Raw genomic sequence first — 18,636 nt, 5'->3', positions numbered from 1 at the left:
TTCTCAGTCCTGTGTCTTTTTACACTCGGATATCAAAGTCTCAGCCGTTGTTATAAGCAATTTTAAAGAAAGTGAAAGAAAATCCAAACCAAACACTAACACCAAGATTCGTGGTAATTCGTCCAGTAGTTTTCAAATCATAACAACATAACATTTGACTTTTTATAATTTTTCGTGCTTCGTACTAAACTATGACTATCATTTTTCGGACGATGTCTTTTTAAGCATGTTTCAGAACGACATGACTTTTTAATAATTTTTCTGACTTAATATTTTTTTACAGAACAGCTGCAGTGCATGTCGTCAGAAAGTTGGGCATCAAAATGTCAAAGTATAGCATGTCGTTCGAAAAGTCATAAAAAGTCATAGGTTAGCTTGTCGTCTAAAAACTGGTAAAAAAGTCATAGGTTAGCATGTCGTTCGGAAAGTCATGAAAAAGTCATAGGTTAGCATGTCGTTCTAAAAGTCATAAAAAAGTCATAGGTTAGTGTGTCGTTGGAAAGTCATGAAAAAGTCATAGGTTAGCATGTCGTTCTAAAAGTCATAAAAAAGTCATAGGTTAGCATGTCGTTCTGAAAGTCATAAAAAAGTCATAGGTTAGCATGTCGTTGGAAAACTGGTAAAAAAGTCATAGGTTAGCATGTCGTTGGAAAGTCATGAAAAAGTCATAGGTTAGCATGTCGTTCTGAAAGTCATAAAAAAGTCATAGGTTAGCATGTCGTTCTGAAAGTCATAAAAAAGTCATAGGTTAGCATGTCGTTGGAAAGTCATGAAAAAGTCATAGGTTAGCATGTCGTTGGAAAACTGGTAAAAAAAGTCATAGGTTAGCATGTCGTTGGAAAACTGGTAAAAAAGTCATAGGTTAGCATGTCGTTGGAAAACTGGTAAAAAAGTCATAGGTTAGCATGTCGTTGGAAAACTGGTAAAAAAGTCATAGGTTAGCATGTCTGGAAAGTCATGAAAAAGTCATAGGTTAGCATGTCGTTCTGAAAGTCATAAAAAAGTCATAGGTTAGCATGTCGTTCTGAAAGTCATAAAAAAGTCATAGGTTAGCATGTCGTTGGAAAACTGGTAAAAAAGTCATAGGTTAGCATGTCGTTGGAAAACTGGTAAAAAAGTCATAGGTTAGCATGTCGTTGGAAAACTGGTAAAAAGTCATAGGTTAGCATGTCGTTGGAAAGTCATGAAAAGTCATAGGTTAGCATGTCGTTCTAAAACTGGTAAAAAGTCATAGGTTAGCATGTCGTTCTAAAAGTCATAAAAAAGTCATAGGTTAGCATGTCGTTCTGAAAGTCATAAAAAAGTCATAGGTTAGCATGTCGTTCTGAAAGTCATAGGTTAGCATGTCGTTCTGAAAGTCATAGGTTAGCATGTCGTTCTAAAAGTCATAAAAAAGTCATAGGTTAGCATGTCGTTGGAAAGTCATGAAAAAGTCATAGGTTAGCATGTCGTTGGAAAACTGGTAAAAAAGTCATAGGTTAGCATGTCGTTCTGAAAGTCATAAAAAAGTCATAGGTTAGCATGTCGTTGGAAAACTGGTAAAAAAGTCATAGGTTAGCATGTCGTCCAAAACCACCTAAAAATGTCATGTCCTGGAACTCTAATAAGGAATGGCAACAAATATTTTTCTTCTGTAAGTTTATTCAAGAATTTCCAAAATATTTCAAGCATTCAAATCACTGGACTCACTGCAAAAAGAGAAATGCTGTTACAGATAATAAGCTAGTTCATTGGTGGAATCTTTCGATCACTGGTACACGTCTTCTGTTGGATCAGGAATCCTCTTAAAGTGGCGGCCATGTATCCAGGTAGTCCTCTCAGTGACCATTAGGTGCTCTTTCATGGTTACAGGAGGATGTAACGCGTCATCTTCTTAAGTCGTTCAAAGCCACCTAAAAAGTCATAGGTTAGTGTGTCGTTGGAAAACTGGTAAAAAAAGTCATAGGTTAGCATGTCGTTGGAAAACTGGTAAAAAAGTCATAGGTTAGCATGTCATTGGAAAACTGGTAAAAGTCATAGGTTAGCATGTCAGGTTACATGTCGTTTGGAAAAGTCATAGTTAGCATGTCGTTGGAAAACTGGTAAAAAAGTCATAGGTTAGCATGTCATTGGAAAACTGGTAAAAAGTCATAGGTTAGCATGTCGTTCTAAAAAAAATTCTGAAAGTCATAAAAAGTCATAGGTTAGCATGTCGTTGGAAAACTGGTAAAAAGTCATAGGTTAGCATGTCATTGGAACTGGAAAAAAGTCATAGGTTAGCATGTCGTTCTAAAGTCATAAAAAGTCATAGGTTAGCATGTCGCTCTGAAAGTCATAAAAAGTCATAGGTTAGCATGTCGTTGGAAAACTGGTAAAAAGTCATAGGTTAGCATGTCGTTGGAAAACTGGTAAAAGTCATAGGTTAGCATGTCGCTTTAAAAGTCATAAAAAGTCATAGGTTAGCATGTCGTTGGAAAACTGGTAAAAGTCATAGGTTAGCATGTCGTTGGAAAACTGGTAAAAAGTCATAGTTAGCATGTCGTTCTGAAAGTCATAAAAAAGTCATAGGTTAGCATGTCGTTGGAAAACTGGTAAAAGTCATAGGTTAGCATGTCGTTCTGAAAGTCATGAAAAAGTCATAGGTTAGCATGTCGTTCGAAATTTTTTCAAGTTAGACAATGTCTCCACGTTTCCTTTTTAAACCAAAGATTTATTAATTCAGTCACACAGAAAACAAACAGCCTTTGTTCTGTACAACAGTGTTTCTCAATCTCAGAAGAAAAAGAATTAAGATGGATAAAAGTGACAAATGTAAGGCACTGAATCTCTACAGTCAATCAGAAGAAAAATAAACCCAGAAAGGTGAAGAAAGACTAAAACTATACAGAGGGGACATGAAACCATCAGCAACACAAACTAATAAAAACTAAATTCTAAAGTCCACATACAGTTTGGCTGCCGTAAACTTTATAGCAGCAATACAAATTTTCTGTAGGCCGTCGTCAAGTCCGATCATTTGTTGGTTTAATCCATTTTAATCTGTTTATATTTTGGTCCACGCTACTCACTGAAGAGCCTAATAAACTATTTGTATATTATAAATACAAAGTTTCTTGTCACGCGTTTATACACAGTGAAAAACTGTCGTCTTGAATGTTTAGGGCTTCGTGGACATGCTGCATCACCTATGATTAAAGGAATTGTTCAACAATTTAGAAATTATTTGATTTTTGAGAGTCACAAGAAAATTTATACTGTCTGCTAAATATGAAGCTAAAGTCAGACAATCACTAGCTTAGCGTAGCATCAACAAACACCAAGAAACACGCAGCCATATTCCATCAGATATTTAATATGTGCAACGGCAGAGGCATAAAAATTACATTTTGTGGTTTTAACGTGGGTTTTGTGCAGGTTTACATTTTTTGCTAATGTTAGACTAAGTTAGCCGTTTGTTTAACCTACACATAAAATGCAAAAATGACGGTACCCTGGGCCGTTTCCCATCTGTGCTAAACTGCGCTAACAACCTCCTAGTTCATCTCGGCAGAGGTCGCATAAATTTTACGTTAATCAAACTCAAATTCTGAGCACAAACATTTGCGATGTTCTCATCTAACGTCAAATCGGGGGGAAGATTATACGCGGCACAACTAACGTTTTCAAATCCACAAAAAAAATACAAATAAAAAGAGTTGCAACCATTAGCAGTGACAGAAAAATAACTAGAAACCAGTTTGGTGAGAGATTTCGGTTTTTCGGACAAAAGGCAACGGGACCAAATTACTGACAGATTATATATTTATAAAAAAAAAAGAAATCATTGCAGCCCAACACAAAAACACTGATATTCCTTAAATCCATATTTCAAGGTTTTGTAAAATGTAAACTTGCCCTTGCTAACATTCTATACTAATTAGCTAGCTAATAATGAGCTTGATAGTGTTTCTTTGAACAACCGGCTGGAAGATTTTGACGCAGCGAACGCGACATAGAACAACGATGTGTATTTGCCCAACCCATCAATCAGACCTCAAGGCGGTAACAAGAACAAAAGTGCGATCAGAACGAGTAGTAGGTAAATAAGGCAAAAAAAACAAACTCCACTGTCCTCTCATTGGCTGAGAGCTTGAATCACCATCCTCGCCCCCGGTGGGAGGGGCCAAACTGTCCGTGGTTAAAGCCCTCTCCTCCCTGCCTCCTCCTGTTTCCTCCCCTACCTCCATCATAGCCTCCGGGCCGACCTCGCCCTCCTCTGTAGGTCCTCTTTGACCCTCTGGGATTCAGGGTTGCCGGTTTGAATCCCTCCCTCTCCTCCCAGTCATCCTCTGTGCTGCAGCCCATGGACAGACCGTCCATCATGGGCATGGTCTGCAGATGTCCCGCCTTGCCGGGTTCCTGTACTCCTAGTTTGGCGTACGGTTTGTTGGTGTATAATTGTTTTGGGTGGACCTGATAGTGGGTGGCGTTGTTGTCGCCGGGGACGGTTGTCTTCGGGATGATGCCATAAGGTAATTGAGTACCTGGGGTGCCGCTGGGATTCATGGTCGTCATGGAGACAGGGTCATCAGAGTTTGAGACCAGAGTGAGCTGAGAGAAAGAAGAGTGTTCAGCGTGGTTTAAAAATAGAACTGTGTCAATACTCCCACAACTAAATATCATACAACAATAGAAACCTAATAATTCCACCAAAGTCTGTCTGTACGTGAACTCATCTCACAAACCGACCTTTGCCTTCATATTGTGTGTCATACAATACACATTGTATATCGTTATTGGCCCGAGAAAGTTTTGATGCGATACGTTCAATATTAATATAAATTGTTACGTCATTTTGTTCAAATTATACAATTCAATATAATGAAATTTAGTTTTCATGATGAGTTAAAAAAAACTGTCAATGAGTGTCGACAGTAGATTGTGTGTGTGTGTCCGTACTATGGGTCTGTTGTTGAGTGGCGGGTCGACCAGCAGAACCGTCCTCCTCAAGCTCTCTCCCTGCTCCTTCTTCAGCGCTGATGGAAAAGAGAAACATCACATTAAAGTCTGAACAGAAAAATTCTGCACTTCAGCTCCCCCTGGTGACAAAAACTGCTTTAAATGTGTGGACTTCAATTCCCACAATTCATCTGTTAATACACAACTAAAAAAAGTAGATTTGAAGGCTGAAAGTAAAATCCTTTTTAAATAACATTTAATATAATAAAAACATCTGCGTACCAAAATTGTTCACACATGAAACCACCATTCTGTTGTTGTTAGCATTAGCCACATTAGCAGCAGCAGAACCATCCAGGGGACCAGGGACCTGTCCAGGCCCATGCCCAGACAGTGCATCTCCGTTTGTTGGCTGAAGCTGCTCCATCGCCCCCTGAGTCACCTGGAGCTCGTCAGGGTTGGAAGAGGACTGGTATCCCAGCGAGGCGGGGGGGTATGGAGTCATGGTTGGGGGGTAAAGCGGGTGACCTGTGCCTTGGTGGTACCCCTGAGAAGAAGGAGGAAGCTGGTATGGTGAAGGTGACGAAGGATACCCAACTGGGTAGCTGGAGGTTGAGGGTGGGGGCATCTGGTGCTGTCGCCATTGCTGCGAGTTGCAGGGCATCCTGTGGGGTGGAGGCTGGGTGACGGGGTACCCGGCCTGGTTGAAGGAGGGCTCACTGGGACGGTGGGGTTCAGTGAGAGCGACTTGGTGGCCGTATGGAGGCTGCGCTGGCACTGAACTCGGATGGTTGGGAGGGTATGCCTCCTGGTGCCTGGTGGGGGCATTGGGGGGAGGGAAATGAGGGGAGGGGGAGCGGGAGGGGAGCTTTGGTTGCATAGCGTGGGCCTGTTGGAGAGGGAGGAGGTAAAGGTAGGGGGGGTATATGGGCATGGAGTACGCCTGGAGAGAAGAGACAAGAAGCAGGGATGAATTTCAGCTTCTGATTTTGATGCCAAATAAAGTTTGATTTAATCTAAAGCAACACTGTGTAACTTATACTGAGCAACTAAACTGAGCAACTAAACTGCAGAGCAGAAATGTCATTTCGAACATATTTTAAACAGACTGTCTCATCATCAAAGTTTCTCTTATACAATGTAACATGAAATGTGTTGATAAATAAAATTCTTGGATGTTGATGAAGAAATACAGACATATTTAGAGGTCTGATTTCTACAAGTGTGTGTTTTTGAAGCAGCTTGATTAGGTCGTGGTGGAGGAAAGAGCACTTCTGGTTAGTTGTCGTACCTTGACGCCCATGTTGAAGAAAAACCTCAAGATGTTGACGTCTGCAGAGGAAGATAAACACTTATTATTCAGTGTACGAAATAAACACTAACTGCAAATAAATCACTAAATATTGTCCAATATTAACCAACAGTCTCAAACAATATCAACATAAACACAACAATGATAGTTTCATCATTGTTGAATAAATTTATCTGATCAATAATCAGATAAATTACTTATTTTGACAATCCTTTTCCCAGCTCACCTTGGGGAAGGTCGTCCCCAGACTTGATGAAGGAGTAGGGTGGAGTCTGGACCATGTCGCCCTTCTGTCCCAGGGGGAAACCAGGGTACAGGGGGTCCTGGTAGAGCTGGGACAAGTTCTGCAGAGGAACAGCTCCTGGGATGGACTGGGGCTGAGGTGCAGAGAGGAAGTGAGGGTGATGAGTGGCATGAGGATGGTGCCCCGGATGGGAGGGAGGTCGAGCCGGGGACTCAGGCTGAGGTGGGGGCTGTGGGGTTTCGGTATGATTCTGGGTTTGGAGTGAGTGATGGGTTGGTGAGGCGGGGATACAGAGGGAGGGATGTGGGAGTTGGGAGGGGTGAGGAGGCTGAGCCGGGTGGCTCTGGGGGTGAGCATGGGGGAGTGACAGCTGGAGATAACCAGAGGTAGAGACTGGGATGGAGGCCTGGGAGGTGTGGAGGTAGGAAGCTCCTGGATGTGGGTGAGACGACTGAATATGGACCATGTCGGACTGGGACTGCGAGGAGGAGTGGTGGGGGACAGACATCTGGGTGTGAGGGAGGACAGACGTCTGGGTGTGAGGGGGGCAGGCCTGGTTCTGAGGGAGGTAGGCCTGGGTCTGAGGGAGGCAGGCCTGGTTCTGAGGGAGGCGTCTGGTTCTGGGGAGGCAGGCCTGGTTCTGAGGAGGCAGGTCTGGGTGGGAGGCAGGCCTGGTTCTGAGGGAGGCAGGCCTGGTTCTGAGGGAGGCAGGCCTGGTTCTGAGGGAGGCAGGCCTGGTTTTGAGGGAGGCAGGCCTGGTTCTGAGGGAGGCAGGCCTGGTTTTGAGGGAGGCAGGCCTGGGTCTGAGGCACTTCAGTGAGGGGCTGAGGTTGGTGCTGGAGGGGAATTGAAGACTGGATCTCTTTCTGCATCTGGGGCATCTGGATTTGGCTCTGGATCAGAGAAGCCTGACTTTGAGTCTGATGCATTGGAAGACAAGGCTGTGTTTCAATATCTCCCTGGGTCAATGAGGCCGGGGTCAGGGACATCTGAGGTTTTGCCACAGAAATTCCTCCAGAATTTGGTAAAGGTTCTGAAACAAGAGAAAAGATGTAAAACGTATAAGACCAGGAGTGATAATTCCTGCAGGAATGTCAAGGTCTGACTGAGATTTCTTACTTTGTGCTGGAGCCTCTCGGACCTGAGCAGCATGGTGGATAAGAGAGGAGGAAGAGGAAGGGGGACTGGGGGAGTGGGGGAGAGAGGAGACGGGTGGGGAGGAGCGGTGGAGGGAGGACGGAGGGAGGAAGCCCTGAGAAGGAGAGGGAGCGATGGGAGCAATGAAGGTGGGAGGTGGTATTGAGGAGGGAGGAGGAGGGGAGGTAGTCGATTTAGGAGGCACTGAGGAAGAGGAGGAGAGGGCTGCTGAAGCAGTGGGGAGAACCGGGGTGTGGAAGGAGAAGATGGCGGCAGAGCACGGGACAGACTGAGACAGAGCTCCACCCGTCACAGAGGGTTTAGCGCTCGGGGCAGCAGCAGGAGGAACAGAACTTGTTGAGACCCGTGCAGCTGGATGGAGAGAGTGTGCGTTTGTTTTAGTCGTCGGGGCAGCACAGGTGGGTGTCAGGCCAGGGGCGGAGCCTGTGGGTGAGGCCGTTGTGTTTGTGGAGCTACAGGTTGAAGATGGAGAAGCAGCAGGTTTTGCAGCAGGCAGGTTGGGGTTGGTGGGTGTAGAAGGTGCAGTGGTGACTGTAGTGCTTATAGGTGGTGGGGTGGTGGATTTGGGTCTTTCACCAGCAGAGGGCGAAGCTGCTCGGATGTCTTCAACTGGACTCTTCTGTCAAAGAGAAGCAGTGGAAACAATAGACTGTAAATCAAGATGGACGACGTGACTCCAAAGTGAAGCCAAAAGAATCTGAACTGTATGTATGCATCTCATGACTGAGTCCAACAGCATTCACGATAACAGGATAACAGTCATAAGCATGAAACTGAGGCTACGTCAACTCTCTGACTCGTACACAGACTCAGCTGACGTCTCCGACTCGCTTCAGTTTAAACGTCACAATATCAACACTGATCATCGCATAACGATCGATACTTTTCTTAAATGAGTAAAATCTTTCTTCACAGCTTCCCAGTTATGATTGTTTCAGTTTGAAAACTGTGGGTTTGTGTTTTAGTCTACGAACCGAAATGGAAACGTTTGTACTTAATCGTGTCATGAAAACACAAATCAAGCCAAAACTTTTTAAAACTCACTCACCGTCTTGTTTCTCTGGGATGGTCTCTTCTCTGTTCCCTTCTTCCTCCCTCCATCGCCCTGCGACCCGGTCTGAGGGAAATACAAATTTATATTAACAATAAACAACATTTATTGACTTTCTTTTGTAAGTGTTTCATGAAATACATCAGTCTGTGTTTTAAACTCACCCCAAGGGCGGGGAAGCTGTGCTCGTCTCGGAGCTGGATCTCAACCAGCGCCACGTTTCTCTCCTCCTCCTCTTTGGCCAAACGCTCCTTGTCTGTCAGACCGAACGGCGACGACTCCGACAAGCTCCCAGACTTTCTGCAGGAACACACACATTAAGACGGTGTCATTTGGCATGTTCGTTTTGTTTCTGTTTCTCAATTCGACCAAAAAAGACTAAGTGAACTGAGTGAAATGTATCGTCTGGGTTCTCATCTTACAAACCTTTACTCAAGCGTAAATCATATCTTTAAAATATATCTATTATATCGATGTATTTACTCGACCGATCCAACACAAAACAAAAACACGTTGGCACTTTCAAATGAAGTTGAAACCAGGGCTCTGTGACGTCTTGAATCAGCCACGTGATATCATCATAAATTGATCATAGCTGCTTCAGTGTGTACACGTCCTGACCTGCTGGGTTTGGCCCCTCCCTGCTCATCTACGGTGGCCTGCGGGGGCCACGAGTGCTGCTTCTGCACACGCCCGCTGGAGCCCGGCGACGATGCCTGTGGAACAGAGGAGGGCGGCGGGACGGGCTTTCCCCGGCCTCGGCCTTTACCCCTCTCCTCCCAATCTGAAAAACAGAGAAACCCATTTCAGTGTGCGAGGCAAAAACTTTTGTAAATGTGTGAGAGTTTGTGTTTGTCATCACCTCCGCTTCCGTTACTGAGCCTCTTGTCTTTGTTGACGACTGTGCACCAGCTGTTCTCAGCAGCGGGCGGACGCAGATTCCACAGAGGAACCGATCTACACACACAAACAAACAAATAAACAAACACACACACACACACAGAATGATCTAACGTGCACAAAGCCACAGCTGATGCTTTGTCACTTCCTCTATGAGCTTCACAGTAAATGCGCCTGAATGTGAAAGCAGAGCTGAGCTTTTATTTTGAAAGCAGAGCTGGTGGACTGGGTACCGAGGTCAGTAGGTTTAGAAGAACTCAATTTGGTGACAGTGGGTGTTAGCAGCTAATAGTCATGGTCAGAGCAGCAGGAGCCGAACCTTCCACCATGTTTTTACGACAACAAATCCACATTGGTGCTGATGCGTTTGTGTTTTGACCGAATCAACAGATTGTTCGCTGTTTTACTGATCAATAAAAAGTGGGTGAGACCAACCTCTTGCCAAGTTCTTCTATGTGAACTATCACCAGGTTTTCGTTGGGAGGAACTTCCTTGACGGTTGCGCTGTAGCTGCGTCCGGTGCCCTCAAGACGAACCTGCACACGTAATGAGAAAATGCACAAAGATAAAACAGATTTTAAATCAGTAATTAAATAACAATGGACCAAGTATCTGCACTTTTTCAATACCTCTAAAAAGGACAGAGAACTTTATTGCATGTCGTATTTGAAGAAGTCCTGAATGTGGTCAGGATTAGTAGTGGAGCCCTGAAGGCTTTGCTTGAGTGGACATAACAGCTCATATGTGTCTCACACACACACTCACCTGGCAGCGGTCTCCCACAGTGTATTGCATCCCAGCAGCAATGCAGTAATCCATCTTCTGTTGAGCTGAAAGAACAAGTTAACATTAAATGTAAATCCATTAATCAAAGGTTTGTCTATAATGAAGGAAAATGGTGATGACATAACGACACGGGTCACCAGATGTTTTTAAAGCAACATCTGGAGTTTGATTGATAAATTTGGCCTCAAAATCTTAAGGGGAAAATAATTGAATTCACCTTTTTCTGTTTAACGACTTTTCAATTAAGATTTTGAAAATCGTGACCCATCCTGACAACGTCGTAGAGCACTGATGTCAGTGTTACAGTGACGGCAGACGACGTGAACTCATCTGCTCCGTTTCCTGACGTCTTTGTTCCGACTGTTTTAATGAACTAAACGAGGAAACTCTACACACCTCTCTTGCTCTTGTGCCAGACGTCAAACTCCACGTTTCTCAGCAGGGTCGGGTTCAGTGAACGTCTCACCCTCTCAGGGAGCTGCCGACCGCGCCCACGACCCTGACAGACACACACACACAACACAGTTAGTCTTTGTTTTTAGGCAGGTGAGCAGGTATGTACAGAATTTGATGGCATTCAGTGTTTGTGTGCATGTGTCACCCTGTGGCTCTGGTTGTTGGGTTTTGTAGAAGTGCTCGTTCCATTGTCCAACCTGTAAAACACACACACACACACACACACACACACACACACACACACACACACACACACACACACATCAAAAAATACGATGTTAGCAGGTCTCACTCTGCTGATATGTAAATAACTAAAAAATCAGCCGAGATGTCATTTTATTGTGGAGACTCGCAGCAGCACAGACAACTCCTGAATGACCCTCGTATTGTTAACCAATCAGAGAAGGCCAAAGTCAGGGGAGGGACCTCACAGCTGTCAATCAAGACACGAACACACTGCATAGCAATATATTTCATTTCAGTGTCAGATACAGATTTGATATGAAATGATTACAAATGAATTTTCAGTGAGTTGATGAGTTTCCTACCAGAGCGGCTCGTCTGTTTCCAGGTCGGACCCGTCGCTGCTGGCGCAGGCGGCCATGCTGTCGTCACTCAGGAAGTCGGCGGGTCGGCTGACCCTCTGACACAGACTCAGAGAGCTGCGGTCGACTTTGAACACGTCTTCGTACATCATCTCGTACACGATGGCTGCAGGAGAAGGTTCAGTTTTATTTGTATGTTGACAATATCCATGCTCTCCAGTCAGTTAACAGAGCGAGGCGGAGAACTGTACTATAATCATATTAAAGCTAGTTCAGGTGTAACCATGACGACCAGGTGAACTCACACTGACAGAGAGCTGCGTTCTTGATGCGGCTGGTGGGATAAACGCTGTCGTAGTGATTCCCGTTCAGAAAACACAACCGCACCTGAGAGAGGGGAAAGAGACACAAGGCGGCAAATCATTACAAACAACTGGTCATTAATATAATAATAATGAATGTTAATATAATATTGTATATATTTTTATGAGTCTGAGTCTAGGTTAATAAAGACCCTGGTTACTATGTGAGGAAAATGTAGTTATGAAGTAGGTGCTTCAAAGTAAACATGTTTTAATCCACTTTGAAGTATTATGGAGACTTGTAAAAATACGCCCCCTGGTGACATAGGTCTGTGGCTGTATCCATAACACTTCCTCGTCACTGTTGCTATGGTTACGCCTGTTGTCCACACAACTCTGGAGTTTTCCAGACACTAAAACACGTCTTTAGATTGAAAACGATGCCTGATTGCTTCACATCAGTCACATGACTCGAAGTGTCACTAACACTTCCTGTTTGCAACAGTTCCACCTCGTCGTCGCTCCAAGAAAAGAAATCCCTGCTCTGACTCTTCACCATCGCTGTTCCTGGTTCAGCGTATTTTCTCAACTGCAGAGTAGACAATCAACTTCCTGTTCATTATGACGAATGAGGAACTAAAATGCTTGTCCGGACGGAGGTAGTTTTAATTTTATGGTGTCATTTAAAAAACTAATGAAGTCTTAGAAAATGCTTTTTGTTTTATTTACTGCTGGTAGTTGAGCCCCAAAGTAGTTGAGTTTTCAAACTAAAACGAGGCCAGGGGAACTTACGCGAGCCTCTGATTGAGAGAGGAGTGGACGCCAGGCGTTACCATACCAACAGTGATGGTATTACACTGTAATCTTAGGTTTGGCTTCGTTATCCTGATGTTTTCAGTCTCACCTTGTCCTTGAAGTTGTTATCTGTGATGTTGACCGGAGGTTTTCCGGGCTCCTGGTAGATCTGGAAGTCCTTCCTACACAGAGCGACAGGAGCGGAGTGTTAGCCCATCAGTGACACATTCTCCACTGAGGCATCACATTCACTTCGGTCTTTCTTCAAGTTGAGCAACAGATTCGTTTTCTCTCCGTCTCATTTCTTCCTGAACTTGTGTTCATGTCATGAACTTATATCTCTGTGGTGATGGAATGTGATACTACAACTTCCCGACATTTTTTAACTTTGAGATACAAAAATGTTTCGCTAAAAGAATTCCCCAACACTCTTATGCCACTGCCAGTTAAAGGAAATCCCTGACGCCTTATTTCACTCACTTGTAGATGGCGGCCAGAGCGTTGATCTCCACCTCTCCGACCCATTGCTGAGAAACAGAAATCATTTTTACGGTATTTTAACACTTTTCATCCAAACATCAGTAAATATGAAGAATAAGACACAGAGCAACCAACTCAGAGGTGGAAGGTTAAACAGAGAAATGAGTCGATCGCTGGTTTTACCTGAGGATCCTGAAGTTTACACAGGTACTGCTCAAAGTCTCCCTCGATGAACTGCAACACAAGAGACACTAGTGACGACACGGCGACAACAACAAAACATCTGGATCATCGTGGGGATTTACTGCTTTTCTTTGTCGTGAGAGTAAACTAACGTTCAGATGAAACTCAGCAACAAACAATCCTCTGAGAATTTTGTGATGAACATTTTTCACAATTTTATAGATGGATTCAATGGAGTTTGTAGAAAATGTAGAAAACAAGTCAAACTTAAAGCTCAAAGCGAAATAAAGACAATTTACCAGCCATTCAGAGAAGAATCTGTTTTATGAATCAATCAAGTCTACCACAGCTTTTTGAAGCAGCCAAAAAAAAGACCAGAATGCATTGCAGCCACATGACACATTGAGCTTGAAACATCACAAACACGCCTCATGTTTACAAAGTGATTCCACCCTTACTTTCTACTGAAATCTGATTGCAGGGCATTCTGGGAAAAGTTTGACGATAACATCCTATGAATCATTGACACGTTTATTTCTTATATACACACACTAGCTAATATATTGGTATTTAAACTGTTTTCCTGCCTAATATCAGAATCAGCATCACCTCTAAAAATCCACATGGGTTAGGGCTCTGTAGTTTAAATTTATTAGATCTACTTTGCACGGATGAAGCTCCACTGACCCAATGTCATCTGGTTTAATTGTAACAAAGCTGCGTTTACGTGTTATTTCAAATATGAAAAATACATACATAAAAACACAGTGATTCTGTGTAGACAGCGTACGTACCGCCTCGTAGTTTTCTCTGTTCTGCTTCAGGAACTCCACGCATTTGCTACGAACTTTAGTATGAAGGCTTTGACAGTGCAGCACCTGAAAGGGGATTAAAGGTTAACAATAATTACACAGGAGGTAAACGCATCACAATTACAGCTGATTCTACACTGAGGAGATTGAAACTCAGCGGACAGTTAATTCGGGGACAACGAGATGAAAACAGATTGTAAATAAACACGACTGGTGACAAAAGGTGAAGCCAAATCATCTAGATGGCCCCCTGGTGGCTGGCTACAGTATCAGTCATAAACCCCACCCCATCCAGGAAGTGGAGACTATATCCTCCATAATAAGATGAGACAAAATAGACAAAGTAATAAACAAATTGTAAGCATCCAATATAAACGCATGGAATTATGAAAATATACATGAAACAGAAATAATACTGTGAACAGAATATTTGCAGTGAAACCGAAGCACACGAGCCACTGACCTGCACAGACAGAAGTGTTGCAATGTCAGTTATTTATCATATAACTTCATTTGAGTACACTAGTGTGAAGACAACTTTAAATACATAAATAAGAAGTTTACATGACGGTTTAATACCACTTGTACTCAGTATTACCACTTGTTCAGCTCTACAATGCGGACTGCGTTAGGAGAAGTTGTAATTTCAGGTTGTTTTGAGTGTAAAGTCTTAAAAAGAGTTAGCAGCTGTGTTGAAACCGTGTAGAAAACACAGAAACGTCTCCTGCCGTGCATTCGGCTCCCAGCGGACACATGGTGGCCTCCTCGGACACAACAAACTGACCCGAGAGCCGCGCGTCACCTGCGCTGGGTTAGCTAATCACAACTTCATGCTAGCAACGCGTTTCCTCTCGTGTCGCTGTACCTGCTCGGCGACAGCGCGGAACAAACACGACCCGTCTTTGGCGATTCTCTTCCGGTGAAACCCGATGGACCTCAGGTAGTCGTCCATTAGCTTCTCCGCTCCCCGCTCCTCACTCGCCGTGTGTCCGCTGCCGTCCATGCTAGCGGGCGCTAGTCGCTGAAGCTAGCTGTCGGCTGTGACTGCTCCAAACTTTTACACGCCGTCGGCTCAGAGTTCACTTATCGCCGCTGAAGTGACTTGAAGAACCGCATCGACGACACAGGAAGCGTCGGAAACGGTTGCTGCGGCTGCGGCTGCGGCGGCGGCTGCGTAAAGTTTCGTTTCCCAGGAAGCTGCGCGCTGCGCATCCCGCTGCTGTTTGTCTCAAAGTGAAAGTAGAACTTTAGCTCGTGGTTAGCATACAGGCTAACACACAGAGACACGCCCCTTTCTTCTTCTTCTACGGTTTCAAGTTAGACACGACGGGTCGCTACACTTCCGGTTCCACCTACCAAAGTAAAAGCCGCCAGAATGTAACCATAGAGCGGTTTAAATCTTAAATTACTTTACAATAATAAATAAAAACATGATTTATTAGATTCTTTAAAGAACAACAATCATTTCTAGAGGTGATAAAGTTGCTCGTGTGGCTTCATCTAATACTAAAACAGCTTCCTGATTTCAAAGTAAAACATTCTGAAGACAGGTTTGAGTATTTCTTTCGCGTGTAGTGCCCGTGAGTGTCAGCGTTGGTCATGTGGTCTCTGGTTATCAATGAATTTAAAGCTGAAAACTCAATGTTCAATGTTTTACTGGGTTTTGGTTCTTGTCACTTTCTGACAGCGGCGAATTCCCGCGAAATTCTGGGACCACGGGGTCGATCAATCCGCGGGGAAACCACGCCCACCACGAGCTGCGTCAAGCTGCACGACGTCAACAAGCCCGGAAGAAATGCAAAACATATTCTCTCAATGTTTTCTAGAAATATTTAAAGTGGTAGAAATTAAAACCATAATGTTAAAATTAACATCTCAGTTTTGTACATCATATAAAACATCATATACATCTCCAACAGTAATTTAATAAAGAACTTTACTTTAGTACAAAATGTTTTTTCTACCCGTCACCACATTTCAGAGATTAATATTGAGCCTTTTTTATTCTGCTATATTTATTTTAAAGTTTTAGTTAAGATTAAGATATTTTATATATAATATACACATATATTATATTTTCTTCGGTGGTATAACCCTGTCTCTTCCTTGTTAGCGGATGGGACACGGACCAAACTAAAAAAATCAAAGTAGACGTTAAATGTTCCTCAGGTTTCTGTGATCTGAGGTTTGTGTTCATGTTGACTCCCTCAGGCCGTGACCTTTGACCTTTTGCCCAAAAGAAGAAGAAACAAATGCTCTCCTTCCTCCTCTTCACCACATCCTCTTTTTCCCCCCCTCATTTTAACCTCCTCTTCTGCTGCTTTCGTGACCTCGTTTCGTCTCCTCCTCCCAGCGCTCCCTCCTTTTCTCTCACCCTCTCCTCTCCTCTAACACCATTTGCTGATATCTAATAACGACCTTTGTGTTTATGTGGGTGAGAGTTTTTTTCCTCTCCCCCCACCACGGCCCCCGCACAGCACGATGATTCGCAGAGCCCCGTGCTGCTCCCGGCCAATCCACAGGCCTCCCGCGAGCCACCATGGAGAACTACAACATGCCAGGTAACCATGGTTACATGCGAGGAGGGTACAGGACCCATGGCGATTGACACTTATCCTCCCACTCGTTGGGTGAGTGTGGTGTGTGACCTTCATCCCTGGTTTCTCTCTGTCGTTAGTGTGCAGACTATTTAAATAGCGTCTCACCTACTGGCTCATCCACAGAACAATCATAAAACCCTCAACAGTTATACAAAAGACTAAAAAGTGAACAACAAAGACAAACAAAATCGTGTCTGAGGGGCGACACAGCCCAGCCACAACTACAAGACACACTACTACAACACAAGGAGATGCATAATAACCAGATACAAAATGATCACAGAGACACAAAACGATCACAAAGATGCATTATGCAATGGTGACTTACATCATATGACAACAAAAGAGACACAAAACCAGCACAGAGAGACAAACGACCAGAGGCGCAAAACCACCATGAAGACACACTGAATAATCAAAAAGAGACGCACAATAACCAAAAAAGATGCACAAATGACCACAATGTGCCACAAAATGACTACAAAGTCGTGCAAAATTACCAGACTGACAAAAAGGCCTAATAAGAGCAGATTAAGGGACCCAAAATTACCAAAAAAAGAGACAAATGACCACAAACACACAAAGTCACCACAAAAAACTCACAAAACAACAACCACAAACATCTTTTCCTTTCACACGTGTTGATAACTTGACACACACAGCAGCTAATAAATAAAGTGACCAGTGTAACCTGCAGTGGTGTACACACAGTATATACTGTACGTATATAAACACAGTGTGTGTGTGTGTGTACAGGCTGAGAGTCAGATGAAATTAAACTTTATTGATCATTGCAGCAGCGAACACTAACAGGATTCAGCAGATAGGAACAGAAAAGAAAAGCCAGACGATCTGAGAGGAAGGTGATGTTTGAGTTTCATGCTCGTCTGAGTAAAAATGAAACGTGCAGAACGCAGCACCTCCGACCGTACATACACTTCACATTCAAACAACACGTGTGCAGCGGTTTCTTCTCGCCGCTCTCTGTCTGTTTTGTGGGACTTAAAATTATTAAGAGGACACACTATAAAAAATATGTAATTTTATCCCAACCTGTATTTGTGAAAAATTATTTTGTACTTGTAAATAACTTCCAAGTCATAACTGGCTGCGATGTTTCTGACTAAAGAACACGGACGTCCCTGAAAACCGTAATTAAGCCACATTTACAGGATGTAGTTTATTTTTAAACTTTCTCATCAGAGTGGCAATGACGTGAATGCGAAGTCGTAAACGTGGAAATCGCTCATGTCGTTTATCATCGGTCCCGTGCAAAGACTGTAAATAAAGATGAACGACGCCTCTTCACGTTAAACAAATTAAGCCAATCATCTGGATTACGGGCGCCGCCATCTTGCAATATTGATGTTTGAGCAAGTATCACGAGTCAGTCTCAGCTGTCAATCATGGCGTCTCATGAACACTTGAACAAACTTCAGTTTGATAAGAACGATCTAAAATGACAGAAAACATATTTGACACACATTTTTGGTCCATGTCCCATCTGCTAACATGGAGAAGGCAGGGTTTATGACTTATACTGCAGCCAGCCACCAGGAGGCGATCAAGGTGATTTGGCTTCACTTTTGGGAGCTGCCATGTCATCCACCTTTATTTACAGTCTGTGATCTGTGATGTAAACGCAACATGGAAAACCTATTTGAAAATGTTAAATTCATTAAACGTTTGTGGTTTTTAACATTGCTCGTCTTTCTGGTTTGTTAAGAGTTAAAATAAACATTTTTTATCCCAGTGAACCAACATGTAGTGCAACTTTAAATGAAGACGAGTCAGACTCTGAGGAGCCCCGTGTCGTCATGTAAACACAAATACATTATTATCAATATACAACACAAATATTAAAAATATCATCACTGTCTGCCAGAAACCTCGTCCCCTTAAAAATCCCCAAAGCAGGAAGAGACAGAAGTCGTCGTAGTAACTGATTCAGGAATATAAACAATTAAAATAATTATAATGAAGTCATAAATAAAAATGCCAAAACTTTAAAACAGCTTCTCAGATATTTCCTGGTTTATTGTGTCATCTATGTTGAATAATAAACTGAATCTCTATGTTCTCGCAGCTTGAAAAT

General features: G+C 43.3%; 1 protein-coding gene across 1 annotated transcript; it reads right to left on the bottom strand.

The window, feature by feature from the left end:
* Nucleotides 1-2,668: 2,668 nt before the first annotated feature.
* On the bottom strand, nt 2,669-15,225 carry otud4 (OTU deubiquitinase 4). The gene is given in 22 exon segments (XM_035149438.2): nt 2,669-4,569; nt 4,918-4,994; nt 5,200-5,860; nt 6,209-6,249; nt 6,456-6,876; nt 6,878-7,506; nt 7,593-8,250; nt 8,680-8,748; nt 8,847-8,982; nt 9,304-9,466; nt 9,545-9,639; nt 10,018-10,118; nt 10,348-10,412; nt 10,765-10,867; nt 10,970-11,021; nt 11,373-11,535; nt 11,675-11,756; nt 12,576-12,648; nt 12,947-12,993; nt 13,130-13,180; nt 13,924-14,007; nt 14,807-15,225. Coding segments are annotated over 22 exon segments (4,365 nt in total). The 5' UTR covers nt 14,945-15,225; the 3' UTR covers nt 2,669-4,113.
* Nucleotides 15,226-18,636: the final 3,411 nt, after the last annotated feature.

This window comes from Hippoglossus stenolepis, chromosome 23 (assembly GCF_022539355.2).
Source record: "Hippoglossus stenolepis isolate QCI-W04-F060 chromosome 23, HSTE1.2, whole genome shotgun sequence".
NCBI lineage: Eukaryota > Metazoa > Chordata > Actinopteri > Pleuronectiformes > Pleuronectidae > Hippoglossus > Hippoglossus stenolepis.
The sequence above is the reverse complement of the archived record's forward strand: the minus strand, read 5'-3'. Positions and strand labels throughout refer to the sequence as shown.